This window comes from Serinus canaria, chromosome 25 (genome assembly GCF_022539315.1).
Source record: "Serinus canaria isolate serCan28SL12 chromosome 25, serCan2020, whole genome shotgun sequence".
Classification (NCBI taxonomy): Eukaryota; Metazoa; Chordata; class Aves; order Passeriformes; family Fringillidae; genus Serinus; species Serinus canaria.
This window is the reverse complement of record NC_066338.1, coordinates 7,565,120-7,579,041: the sequence shown is the minus strand read 5'-3', so window position 1 is coordinate 7,579,041 and position 13,922 is coordinate 7,565,120. Positions and strand designations below refer to the sequence as shown.

The 13,922-nt window shown below is 53.1% G+C and overlaps 1 protein-coding gene across 1 annotated transcript; it reads right to left on the bottom strand.

Annotated features, from left to right (window-relative positions):
- Positions 1-9,739: 9,739 nt before the first annotated feature.
- LOC108963888 (olfactory receptor 14A16-like) lies at positions 9,740-12,399 on the bottom strand. Its single transcript, XM_018925562.3, has 2 exons — positions 11,462-12,399; positions 9,740-9,818 (listed from the first exon to the last, which is right to left on the bottom strand). Exons 1-2 carry the CDS (start codon positions 12,379-12,381, stop codon positions 9,740-9,742), a joined length of 999 nt encoding a protein of 332 aa, XP_018781107.3. The 5' UTR covers positions 12,382-12,399.
- Between the last annotated feature and the right edge of the window lie 1,523 nt (positions 12,400-13,922).

The window sequence follows — 13,922 nt, the reverse complement described above, 5'->3', positions numbered from 1 at the left end:
CTTACTCTCTCCCTGAGGAAAAGGGTGTCCTTTCCAGGCAGGAGGAAATCCATGGCCAGGAAGAGCCAGCTGTTGATGTTGTAGTTTTCCCTGTAAATAGTTTTTCTTATCCCGTCTGTTGTCAATATTGTTTCTGTTCTTGTTTATTCTTCATCTTGTTTCTGTTGCCAATAAATTGTTCTTATCCCAGCCTGGGATCTTTGCCTCTTGTGCTTTCCATGGGAGGCGGGAGGGCAGCAAGGGCATCATGGTTTTAGCTGGAGCAGGAAAGTGAGGAACTCCATTCTTAACCCCAGCCCATGGAAACCGAGCATCCCAGCTGGTCCCAGCCCTGGTTGCCATGGCAACAGCCTTGGGAGCGGGTCCCTGGCTGGGGCTGTGGGAACCTCTTCCCTCTGGTGCCCAAGGACAGGACTGGAGGGAACGTCTGCAGCTGAGTCGGGTCAGGCTTAGGTTGGATCTCAGGGAAAGGTTTTTCCCCAGCGGCTGCTGGGGCCCTGCCCAGGCTCCCCAGGGAAGGGTCCCAGCTCCAGGGCTCTCTGAGCTCCAGCAGCGTTTGGACAGCGCTGCCAGGCCCAGGCTGGCATTGCTGAGGTGTCCTGTGCAGGGCCAGCAGTTGGACTCGAGGATCCTGATGGGTCCCTCCCAACTCAGCCAATTCTGTGGTTCTGGGATCCCATGAGCCTGGGACTGCCAATGGTTGCCATGGCAACGGGCTCTGTAGGCCTGAGCTGGTGTCCATGGCAACCACCCCTGGCATGGGGTCTCCATGGAGCTGCCGAGGGACTGAGCATAGCAACAGGGGGCTGGTGATGGTTGCCATGGAAACTGACCATAGCAACAGGGGGCTGGTGATGGTTGCCATGGAAACTGACCATAGCAACAGGGGGCTGGTGAGGGTTGCCATGGAAACTGACCATAGCAACAGGAGGCTGGTGATGGTTGCCTGCTGAGGATCAGATTTGTCACAGGCCCTCAGAGGGGTTCTGTGGGTACTTTCTAAGAGTCTCCAGGATGTTCAAGAGCTGGAGTATCACAGGCAGAGCCAGAGGTTCCATGGAGACCTCCCAGGACTTTTTGTGGATGGTAAAGAGCCATGTGGTCACAGGCAGTCACAGCCATTCCATGGTGACATCCCAGTGCACCTTGGGCTGCAAAGGCACCGATCTGTCACAGGCACTCACGGGGGCTCCACGGTGACATCCCAGGAGTGCCCAGGCTGCCAAAGACCTGGGATGTCCCAGACATTCACAGGGGTTCCTTTCATGGGCACAGTGGGAGCTTCAGGCAAAAGCTTTATTTCTTTAATAGAGAAACACCCGCTGAGTAATGAGGTACAGAAAGGACACCCAAGAGCCCCTGCAGGGCCCCTGGACTTCTAAAATTCCTTCTAAGGGAGGAGACTGGGAGGTGCTGGATCCAATCCCAGACCCAGCATTTGTTAAAGATGTCAAAGATTGGAGAGGTGGAATTGAACTTTAATGTAATTTGTCCCACAGGATTAATGATGGAATACCAGATAAATTTATTTAAATACAGCTCTGAATGATTCTGATCATGATTGGACAGAGAGATCTTAACCAGAGTTATTTACTCCACAGTACAGGAACTATAACAATTATTAGAATATTCTGCTCTAGGAAGCAATTTTGAAGTCAAGAGGGCCTTGCTGGAGTTGTTGGAGCCCACTGCAGGCAGAGCCTCCTGCTCCAGCAGGAACTGCCTTTCCTGTGCCATGAGCAGGGCAGGTCCCACTGCAAGAAAAGCCCCAGGCCAGCCCCAGCCCAGGGGAGGCCTCGGGCACAAGGGCAGAGCGCCGTGCTGGGAGCTGTGCCAGGGAGAGCCTGAGGCACCAAAGGCACCTTGGCAGCAGCAGCTGCTGGCAGGGCATGGCCAGAAGCCTCCCTTGGCACCCCGGCCTGGTGGGCACCACTGCAGAGCTGCTGCCTCAGGGCTCATTTCTGGCTGGGCTCTGAAAAGCCACTTCTGCTCCAGGAGCCTGGCTGGGAAGGCATTGGCCCCAGCACCTTGGGGACAAGATATTAATGACAAAACTCTTGATGCCAGCAGAGCCAAGGCAGGGGCAGAGGAAAGGGCAGGGCCAGGCCCAGGGCCAGGGCTGCCATGGTGATGGCTGTGAGGTCACTGCCCCTGCAGCAGCCTGGCTGCCCTCAGCAGACATCCTGGCCAGAAGTGTTGTGAGGGCACCCAGCACATCAGAGAACCCACACTACAGGAATTCTGTCACTGGGAAAGGGAGGGTTTCACTGGGTCAGGTTTCATAAAACTCCTGATTTTTGAGCATTCCTGAGATGGGGAATCCACTTTTCTGAAGAACACAGTTGCAGTTTTTTGCCACTCTCATAATTGTAAAATATTTCCTCCTTCTGACAAATGTAAATCCACCCTCATTCAGTTTAGAGATATTGACCCTGATGTGTCACCGCAAGATTAGGGAGAAAATAACTTTGACCATTATTTTTCCTTTTTCACAAACTTGGAGAGAAACCAAAAATCTCCCAAGCTGGGGTTTGGAAGCCTCATCACAAAACCAGCAGAGCAGCCCCTTCTCCCCAGCAATCCTGGAACAGTGTGAATGGGAAGAGCTCTGCAGTGCTCATCTCATCCAAACCCCTCAATGAGCAGGGACATCTCTCACCAGATCAGGTTGTTCAGAGCCCAGTCCCAGCTGGAGTTGAATGTTTCCGGGGTTGGGGCATTGAGCACCTCCCTGGGAACCTGTCCGGCTGTTTTGACATCGTCATCATCTAAAATTTCCTCCTTATCTGGTCTTTTTTGAGCCTCCCTTCTTTTAGTTTAAAATCACCATCCTTTGTCCTATTGTGACAGGCCCTACCAAAAACCTTTGCCCACCATTGTATTTCCCATGAGCTGGGTTTCCATGGCAATTGCCAAGACAGGCAGCCCAGGTGTGGTGTCCCAGTGGGGGTTGCCATGGAAACAGCACCCAGGGTTGCCATGGAAAACGCCCCTTTCTGTCTGGCTGACCTGGCCAAAGGCCCAAGTGAGTGAGGAGAGACAGGATGGGGCTGGGAAATGTAGAGCAAGGAAGTCTGGGCCAGACTTCAAGGCACAGCTTCTCTGACCAGGCCAGACCTCCTTAGGAGAGGCCCTGGATCAGTATCAGTCACAGAGTGCTGCAATCAGCTCTTGTGTAATAAGAACAGTAATAAAGGCACTTTTTATAGCAGCCAGAATAGCTGCTAGTGAAGTCCAGGGTAAGGAAGCAAAAGTGGCCTCTGCATGGCACCCACAGATGTTTAATTCAGCTGCAGAGTTGGATGTTCAGGGTCCCAGGGCACACTCACCAGGGCAGTCCAGGTTTCTCTGTGTCCAGAGGTCAGGGCTGAACCGTGGTATTGGGGCAGTACAAAAATAAAGCCAATGGGGGAATAGGGAGGGAGTGGCTGAGGGATATAGAAACAAGGGAAGGAGCCTTGGGGTCTGACCAGCTTTTGAGGGAAGCTTCTTGTGTCTCCCTAAGCCAGGGAATGCCCCTCAGGGCCCCCACAGCAGTTGTCACACTGTGTGACACCACGGAATGGACTTATTGTGACACTACAGGGCCCCATGGAACTAAGGATTCATGGAACAGTGTGGGACCCCATGGAAGCAAGGAGTCCATTGGGACATTGTGGAGCCTCATGGAAAAAGGGTCCTTTGTGACACCGTGGTACCAAGGAGAACCCTGTGACACTGCCAGGCCCCATGGAAGCAAGGGACCATCGTGACACGATGGGGCCCCATGGAAACAAGAGGCCAGTGTGACACAGCTGGGCCTGATGGAACCAAGGATCCAATGTGACACCACCACTGTGACACTATGGGGCACCATGGAAACAAGAGGCCAGGGTGACACTGCAGAAACAAGGAGAACATTGTGACATTTCAGGGCCTTGTGGAACTGTCTGGGTTTGGAAAGCCAGGTGCCTGCTAAGGAAGGCAGGAGCCTCCCCTGAAATGGAGAATTCAAACCCTCCCCATCCCTCCGAATTGCTATGAATTTTAAATTAAGGGGCTCTCAGGCAAAAAATATGGGAGCAGGAAATAACAGTTCTTTAATAGGAAAGGGAAAAAAATCAAAGGATAAAATAAAACAATGCAATAAACTAGACCAACACTGACAGAGTCAGAACTCAACCTGACACCCTGTTGGTCAGGGTGCTGGCAGCAGTCCAGTTGGAAAAGTGGCTGCAGTCCTCCTGGAGTGCCAGGTGTGGTTCTGTTGGAGCAGGGGGGTCCTGTAGAGAAAGGTGTATTCTTCCTCCGCAGATCCATGGAAGTAGAAGCAGCTGCTGTTGCTCTGGTGAAACCAGTGGAGAAAAGCCGTGCTGGGGTGTCAGAATCTCCGGATTATATCTGGGTAGCAATGCTTGGCTCCTCCCTCTGGGCAGAGCTTCTCACAACGGGATGTTCTAGTTCTTATCAGTCATGCAGTGACATTCAGTAGCCTGTTATCAGCAGATGTCCCCTCCCAAAGGAGGAGTGATTATCTCTCTCTGATCACTCAGAGAGAGATAAGGAAAACTGCTCACCCGACAAAAGACAACTGCCATACAGATGGTAATAGAACACCTCTTGTCTTGCAACCTGGAACAGGAACCAAGGGGACATGGAACAGATCTGGCTGGTTTGGCTTCCCAGGGCAACCTGACAGGCCCAGCTGATCTTGGAATGTTGAGGGCTGCCTCTCATCAGCCCCTGGAGAACTGGGGCTCTGTGCTTTCCTTCCTATGGAAAAGAGCCATCCATCTTTCCAGGTGCTCAAGTCCAAAATGGATACACCCCCTGAAAAATTCTCTATATGCAAGAGTTCTTCCAGACACAAGCGGCCAGGACAGAGAGCTCTGGCTGCCCCTGGCCTCTGGTGGTCACCTCTCATCTCAATGAAGCTCTGAGGAAAGTATTTGAACAGGTTTGACTGCTGGAACATCAAAGAGTCTCTCGTCCTCTGAAAAACTCAGATGCTCTTCTGATCATATATGTCTTTTTTTTCCTCATTGTGAATTATGCACCAAATACTATTTTCAGCTAAAAAATATTATTCTTTTCACTCTACCAGTGTTATCTGACACAGAACACCTCGTGTACATATGGATCCAGGTCACCTGTATAAGCAAGCACAATAACTAATCCAGCAGGGATTATTTGTCTCTGCTCCCATCTGCCACATCTCCTCTGGAGCTGGAGGTGCAGCCCCAGCACTTGGGAGGGCTCAGGGTGTCAGAAGCTCAGCTCCCACACTGAGAACCTGTGGATCCTGGGCTGCTCTTCTTGGCCCCTGCACGCTCAGCCAGGCTGAGATGGTGTCTGGGCCAGGCTCTCGGAGCCCAGCCCAGCTCCCTGCAAGCTCTCCCAGCTGCCCTGAGCTCTGGGCAGCACCAAGGGCCTCTCCCCAGCCCAGCCCAGCCGGCTCTGGCCCCACAGCTCTGCTCAGGCCAGGCTGCTCTGGGCACTGCCCCACGGCCTCAGCCCCTGGCAAGGGCACAGCAGCAGCTGCAGCTGCCACAGGACTCAGCCCCAGCCATGGGGGAAGGGGCTTGGCCAAGGCACAAGGAGGCTCCCTGGGTGCCCTGCTCCCCTCTGGCTGAGGTGCTGAGAGCTCTGCAGCCCCTGCTGCCATCCCACCTGCCCAGGGCAGCACAAGAGCCCCGGCCTTGGGGCCCTCCAGAGCTGCTCCTGCTCCAGGCCCAGGGCCCATCCCAGAGCTGGGGCAGCCACAGAGCTGTGCCCATTTCTGTTCCTTGCTGCTGTCATAGGGATGGATCCTCAGCCACTTGGAGGTTGCTGATTAATTTTCCTATTCCAGAGGCCTCCTCTTTCTTGAACTCTTCAGTTCAGGAATTCAGTGACAAAAGCTCGTAAACATTTTTTTAAAACACCAAACAGGAAAAGCCCCTGGGAATAATTGAAGTTTTCAATTCTTCTGTGGTTAAATAGTCAGATTTCAGAATTTTATTCAAAGGGAATATACTATAATGAAAGAAATGCTATACTATAATGAAAAAGTAGAGACAACTACTTTGCCGTGTTGTTTATTTTTTTCTTTATAGATTGATATCAGCAATCCCTAGCTGATATTGTCCCCAGCACATCCTAATGCAGTTTGAACAGATATTAAAATCAAGACCTTTCATGGCTGATGATCAATCAGACTTTGTCCCTACCCTCACCCCACCATTTCCCTCATCCAACAGCTGAGGCACTCAGAGCAGCAGAGGAATGGAGTCACATCCAGGGCTGTCCCCAGGGCTCAGGATTGCGGCCAGGTCAGTTCAATCTCTTTATTGCTGATCTGGATGAGGCCATCGAGGGCACCCTCAGTCAGTTCCCAGGTGAGCCCAAGCTGGGTGGGAGTGTGGCTGTGCTGGAGGGCAGGAAGCTCTGCAGAGGGATCTGGACAGGCTGGAGCCATGGGCCCAGGACAATTGGTTGAGGTTCACAGAGACCAAGGGCTGGCTCCTGCCCTGGGCTCACAACCACCCCAAATCCCTGGCTGTGCCCTGCCCCTGATCCCCACACCTGCCCTGATTCCTTCATCCCTGCATTGCCAGGCACTTTCTGGGACAAGGGAGCTCTGCTCTGGGGATGGAGGGAGGTGCAAGTGCAGCCACTGGAGTGGGAACTTCAGCTCATCAGGTTTGTGTCCCTTGGGGGTCAGGATCTTGTGAGATTCAGAGGCACAGAAAGTTTCTCATTATGGCCAACAGACCACAGTTGAAAAGGACACAATTTATAACCGATCACACTCTTCCCTGAGCCATGTGCAATGTCCCAGCAGTGTCTGATGAGTGCACCATTCACAAGCGATTTCCATACTAAAATTAATTTCAGACAAATGTGGTTCTGTGATAGATATAAACAGAATTAGGTTCTTGTATCAGGATGCTCATCCTGGAGTGGGGGCAAAACAGCTCAAACAATTCCTGATTTGCAAAGCTGTCAGTGGTGGATGGAGAAGGGAGGTCAGGCTGCTCTTGGTGTTGAGGAAATGCTGAAACCAGCCTGACTCATTTCACCTCCTCCTGTCCTGGCTGCTCTCCCCTCTTTCCCCTTCCACCCATTGGCTTTTGTCTCCCACCAGGCCCCCCGGTGAAGAGCCTGGCTCTGTGTTCTCCATCACCTCCTTGGTGGCACTGCCAGGCTGGGATGAGGAGCCCCTCAGCCTTCCCTGCTCTGGGCTGGACAAGCCCAGCTCCCTCAGCCTCTGCTCACAGCCCAAGGGCTCCAGCCCTACCTTGGAGGCCCTTCCCAGACCCTGCTCTTGCTGCCAGACATCTTTCCTGCCCTGGGGAACCCCAACCAGGTCACAGTGACCTGGATAATCCACGTCCTTGGTGTCCTGGTCACACAGCCCTGGCCCCTTTGTCCCCATGTCAGGCTCTGGGGTGGATCCTGTGGAACATCCTTTGGTGGAGGCTGTGGCTCCAGATGGGCTGGGGGGATACCAGGGGACAGGGACCCCACTGGGCATGGAGAGCCTTGGACTTGTTGGGAGAAACTGTGAGGGGGAGCTGGGGTGGAGTGACCAACCCAGGGACCTCACACAGCCCTGCTGGGATGGCACACAGCCCCTCTGGGATGTCACAGCCTGCTCTGTGATGTCACAGCCCATTCTCTAATGTCACACAGCTGGTCTCTGATGTCACAGCCAACTCTGTGATGTCATGGTCTGCTCTGGATGTCAGACCTCTGCCCTGTGATGTTACAGTGGCTCTGTGATGTCACAGACGCAGTCTGTGATGTAGCTGTTCGTTAACCTCACAGACCCCACTCTGTGATGTCATATCCCACTCTGTGACCTCATGTTACCAGATGAGAAATTGTCTACACCAGGTGAGCTCACACCTGGAGCTTGCTCTCCAAAACCCCAGGCCTATGGAAAGCACACCATGCCCATTGTGTGAGAAGGGGAACTGGAAGTTCACCAGCCTCAGTGTCCTGCCAGCTCAGCCAGGCCCACTGGAACATTGGGGTCCACAACCACAAGGGACCACCAGAGAGACCCCCGGGACAGAAGAGCCTGGGTAAAGGGGAGGGGAAATATGTTAATGATTTTGGGGAAATGATTATCATATGTGGGTTTAGTCCAGGACAATCAATGAATATGTGTGCAAAATACAGAAAATAAACAGAAACTTTCCTGTACTCAGCATGCACAGCTTTGGGAGGAGCTGTCCCCTGTGCATCCCCTGGCTGAATAAAGAATGCTGCTTCTTCATGCTACATTGGGGTTAAGGAGTTTTCTGCTTTACCGAATTTTTGGTAACACTCCCACTGCCAAGGAAAGCTCTGTCTCCTGCTGTTCACAGACAGAGAAGGGCTGGTGGCAGATGTGGGGGTCAGAGGCTGCCTGGGGCAAAGTGACCATGAAATAATCAAGTTTTCAATGTTCTGTGAAAGAAGGAGGGGCAGCAACCAAACTTCTACACTGGAATTAGGAAGGGCAGACTTTGGCCTATTTAGGATGCTGATGTGTGGAGTACCAAGTCAGGTACTGTTTTTTTAGGGGAAACAGCCCTTAAAAACAAAGGGGTCCAGGAAGGATGGATGCGCTTCAAGAAAGTAATCTTAAGGGGGAAGGAGCAGCCTGTCCCAGTGTGGCAAGAGATGAGCTAGTGAGGAAAATGACTGTCCTGGCTGCCCATGGAGCTTTTATGGGAACTTGGGACAAAAAGGAGGATGCATCAGCTTTGGACAGAAGGTCAGGCAACCTAGGCAGTGTTAAAGGATGTTGTTAGGTCATGCGGAAAGAAAAGTCAAGAGGGGAAAGCTCAATTAGAGCTTAACCTGGCTACTTCTGTGAAAAGTAATAGAAAATGTTTCTTTAAAAAAATAATAAAACATGGGTAAGGAGAACATTTACTCTTTATTGGATGCAGTGGAGAATATAGTAACAAAAGATAAGGAAAGGCTGAGCTACTTAACATCTTGTTTGTCTCAATTTTCAATATTAGGACAGGCTGTCCTAAAGACAAGTGTTCTCTTTAGCTAGTAGATGGGCACAGGGAGCAGAACAGCCCCCTGGAATCCAGGAGGAAACAGCTTCTGACCTGCTGAGCCACTCAGATGCTCACAGGTGTATGGGATTGGATGGGATCCATCCCAGGGGGATGAGAGAGCTGGTGGATGAGCGCCCCAAGCTGCTCTCCATCATTTACCATCAGTCCTGGATCACCAGGGAGGTCCCAGAGCACTGGAGGTGCCAGTGTGAGCCCATCCCCAAGAAGGGCTGGCAGGAGGATCTGGGGAACTCCAGGCCTGTCAGCCTGACCTGGGTACCTGGCAAGGTTATGGAACAGATCACCTTGAGTGCCATCCCAGGGCACCCACAGGATGGCTGAGGGATCAGAGCCAGCCAGCGTGGATTTAGGGGGGGCAGGTCCTGCCTGACCAACCTGGTCTCCCTTTATGACCAGGTGGCCCGCCTGGTGGATGTGGGAAAGGCTGTGGATGTTGTGTGCCTGGAATTCAGCAAAGCCTTTGACACTGTCTCTGACAGCATTCCCTGGAAAAGCTGCAGCCCACGGCATGGGCAGGTTCCCACCTCACTGGGAGAATTAAGAACTGGCTGGAGGCTGGGCCCAGAGAGTGGTGGGGATGGTGCTGCACCCAGCTGGTGTCCAGGCACTGGTGCTGTCCCCCAGGGATCTGTGTTGGGCCCAGTCCTGTTTAAAATCTTCACTGATGATCTGGCTGAGGGGATCGAGTCCACCATTCACAAATTGCAGATGACACCAGGCTGGGTGTGAGTGTGGATGTGCTGGAGGGCAGGACAAGCAGACACAGCCTTAAGCTGCACCAGGGGAGGTTTGGGCTGGACAATAGGAGGAAGTTCTTCACAGAAAGGGTGAGTGGGCATTGGAATGGGCTGGCCAGGGGAGAGGTGGCAGAGTCACTGTCCCTGTCCAGTGGCACTTAGTGGCATGGTCTGGGTGACAAGGCAGTATTAGGGCATTGGTTGGACTCGATGATCCCAAAGGTCTTTTCCAGCCTATTTGATTCTGTTATTCTCTGGTGACTGGGACATTCTGGAAAGCCAGGGGCCATTGTAGGGGCCTCATGAAAGTAAGAGGACCATGGTGACACTGTACAGCCCCATAGAACCAGGGGTGGATGGTGATGCTGCGGGGCCAAATTGAACCAGGGATTCCACTGTGACACTGGGTCCTTGTGGAACCACAGAAGCCATTGTGACACTGCAGGGCCTTGTGTAACCAGGGGCTTTCACCATTTTGACACTGCAAACCCAAGGAGACCATTGGGAGACTCCAGGGCCCAGTGGAACCAAGGGGCCATTCTGACACTGCGGGGCCTCGTGGAACCAAGGGGACATTGTGACACTGCAGGATCCTGTGTAACCAAGGGACCACTGTGACACCATGGGGCCTCAAGGGATCTGGAAGACCGTTGTGACACTTTGTGTGGCCTTGTGGAAACAAGGAGTCCATTGTGACACTGAGGGGACTTGTGGAACCACAGAGACAATGGGATAGTGTGGGACCTCTTGTGACCATGGGGACATGGTGACACCCTGGGGCCCCGTGGAAGCCAAGGAGCCACTGTGAAACTGCAGCACCAACGAGAACATTGTGACACTGTGAAGCCCATGGAACCAAGGAGACCATTGTTACCTTTTTGGACTCCATAAAGCAAAAGAGACCAATATAGCTCTGCATGGTCTCATGGAACCAAGGAGACCAGGGTGACAGTGCAGGGCCTGGTGTGACCAAGAGGCCATTGGGACACTGAGGGGCCCCATGGAACCAAGGACATCTTTGCAGATGACACCTAGCTGGGTGTGAGTGTGGATCTGCTGGAGGGTAGGAGGGCTCTGCACAGGGCCCTGGACAGGCTGGATCCAGGGGATGAATCCAAAAAGGTGAGGTTTAACAAATCCAAGGGCCAGGCCCTGATTTTTTTGCCCCAGTGCTACAGGCTGGGGACAGAGTGGCTGGACAGCAGCCAGGCAGAAAGGGACCTGCAGGGACTGATGGACAGCAGGCCAGACATGAGCCAGCAGTGTGCCCAGGTGGGCAAGAAGGCCAATGGCTCCTGGCCTGGATCAGGAATGGTGTGGCCAGCAGGACCAGAGTTGGTCTGCCAGCACTGACCTGCCCCCAGCTCTGCACACAGTCATTGCTGCTGTAGCAATGAGAAGAAAGCAACAAAATGGCATCTCTGCAGGAAACCTTGCTGGGAGATCTTTTAGTTCCTTTAAAGCCACCATGAGCACAGCCCCTCATTGATAGTCTGTGGCCAAAGGGAAGGTGGAGAGAAACAAAATGAGAAATGGCACAGACAATGACATTTCTTTCTGGACAAGATTAAAAAAGGGAAACAAAAAGAGAATCTCCAAAACGCAACCAACAAGAAGTATCAAAGATTACTTTTATTACAAGTGATTTGCAGACACCTGCCAGCAGTTTAATGTCCCTGAAAGCATCCAGTCATCAGTCTCCTCACAGCAGCCTTGAGCTCCTGGTTCCTCAGGCTGTAGATGATGGGGTTCAGGGCTGGAGGCACCACCGAGTACAGAACTGACAGGGCCAGATCCAGGGATGGGGAGGACATGGAGGGGGGCTTCAGATAGGCAAATATAACAGTGCTCACGGACAGGGAGACCACGGCCAGATGAGGGAGGCAGGTGGAAAAGGCATTGTGCCGTCCCTGCTCAGAGGGGATCCTCAGCACAGCCCTGAAGATCTGCACATAGGAGAAAACAATGAACACAAAACAACCAAATACCAAACAGACACTAACAGAAATGAGCCAAAATTCCCTGAGGTAGGATTTGGAGCAGGAGAGCTTGAGGATCTGGGGGATTTCACAGAAGAACTGGCACAGGGCATTGCCATGGCACAGAGGCAGGGAAAATGTATTGACTGTGTGCAGCAGTGAACAGAGAAAGGCACTGGCCCAGGCAGCTGCTGCCATGTGGGCACAAGCTCTGCTGCCCAGGAGGGTCCCGTAGTGCAGGGGTTTGCAGATGGACACGTAGCGGTCGTAGCACATGATGGTCAGGAGGGAAAACTCTGCTGAGATGAAGAACAGAAAGAAAAAGAGCTGTGCAGCACATCCTGTGTAGGAGATGTTCCTGGTGTCCCAGAGGGAATTGTGCATGGCTTTGGGGACAGTGGTGCAGAGGGAGCCCAGGTCAGGGAGGGCCAGGTTGAGCAGGAAGAAGAACATGGGCGTGTGCAGGTGGTGGCCGCAGGCTACGGCGCTGATGATGAGGCCGTTGCCCAGGAGGGCAGCCAGGGAGATGGCCAGCAAGAGGCAGAAGTGCAGGAGCTGCAGCTGCTGCGTGTCTGCCAGTGCCAGCAGGAGGAAGTGGCTGATGGAGCTGCTGTTGGACATTTGCAGTCCCTTGGCATGGGGATCTGTAAAAAAGTTATTATTTGAATTATTATTTTTATTTTAAAAGGTAGTTGTGTGTTTTGAGAGGACTTTGAATATCCCAGCACAGCTTACAGGCAGTTTCCCCTCAGTGCCTGCCTGGAGGCATTAGGCTCTGCTGCCTGGAGCTATCCCTGCCATCAGCGGCTTCCCTGTGCCCAGGGCTGGGCCCTGCCAGTGCTGCCAGAGCCCAGCCCAGCCCTGGGGGCTCAGCTCTGCCCTGCAGACCCCTCCCAGCTCAGACACTGCCCAGGGGCACCTCTGGCTCTGCAGGCTCTGATGGCAACAACAGAGCAGCCCTGAGGAAACTGGAAAAGTGACATTGATGCTGCCTTTGAGGGGCCCTGTGCTGATTCCTGTCACTGCCTGGTTTATTCAGATCTGAAAGAAAACTTTTTTATTTTTCTCAGCCTGAAATGAGAGATTAATATCTATGTGCAATTTCCCATCCAGGTAACCCCAAGCAGTAGATTAAAAAAGCAGGAATTCTTCTTTCTTGAAGCCCCTGCCTCTCATTGCTCCCTGTATAACCTACTTGGAAACATTCTTAATTTAAATGCCATGCTGGGAGTAGTCCTGAACATTGAACCATTCTCACCACACAAGGAGAACACTTCCAAGCCTTACCAGCTGTCTCCTCCCACCCAGACCCTGTTCCCCAGTGCTGGGAGAAGCTGCCAGGGCTGGCTGAGAGCTGTCCCTGGCAGGCAGCAGAGTCCCTGCCCCAGCACAGCGCCCTGGGCTGCAGGACCCTGCTCTGCAGGACAGCCCTGGGCACCCCTGGCTGCTCTGCACAAGAGAGAATCAGACAATTTACTCACAGGGTCTGCAAGCATTGGGACGTTCCAGTTTTAGGAGATGGCTCCAGGAGCTGCAGCTGCATTGTCCTGCAGCCAGAGGTTCCTGTGCCAAGGGCTGGCAGTGATTCTGCCCCAGGCACTTCTCAGCACCTTCCCAGCCCTGACTGATTGAAGCTCTCTGTGCCTCTGTGCTGTGCCCGGGGTGGCTGCAGGCAGTGCCCCAGCCCTGCTGGGCTGGCAGAAGAGCTGCTCATCAAGAGAAATGTGCTTTTGAAGCTCTTCTTGGTTACCAGGAGCTGCCTCTGTGCCAGCAGCCCAGCCCAGCTCAGCAGCACAGACACAGCACAAGGACTTTAATGAGCCTCTGGGGCTTTGTGCTCAGGCCCTGAACATCAGTCCCTGAGAGGGAGCTGAAAAAACCTCTCCAGAACTCCAAGTCAGAATCCAACTCCAAAGTTTCTTGGACTTTTAATGGGTCCCACTGAGGGACACCACTGAGAAAGTGTCCCCAGGCCCCAGGCAGAGCAGAGAACTGGAGACAGTGCTGACAGGTGGGGACAAAGAGAAGCCAAGTCTTGGTGCCCTGGGGCACAGCAGGGTCTGTGCCACCAAGGGCTGGGAGGAGACACCTTGTCCTGAGGCACTGGGGCCTCCTGGCACAGCCCCAGCCAGGCTGGGCACTGTCAGCCCCTTGTCCTGCCC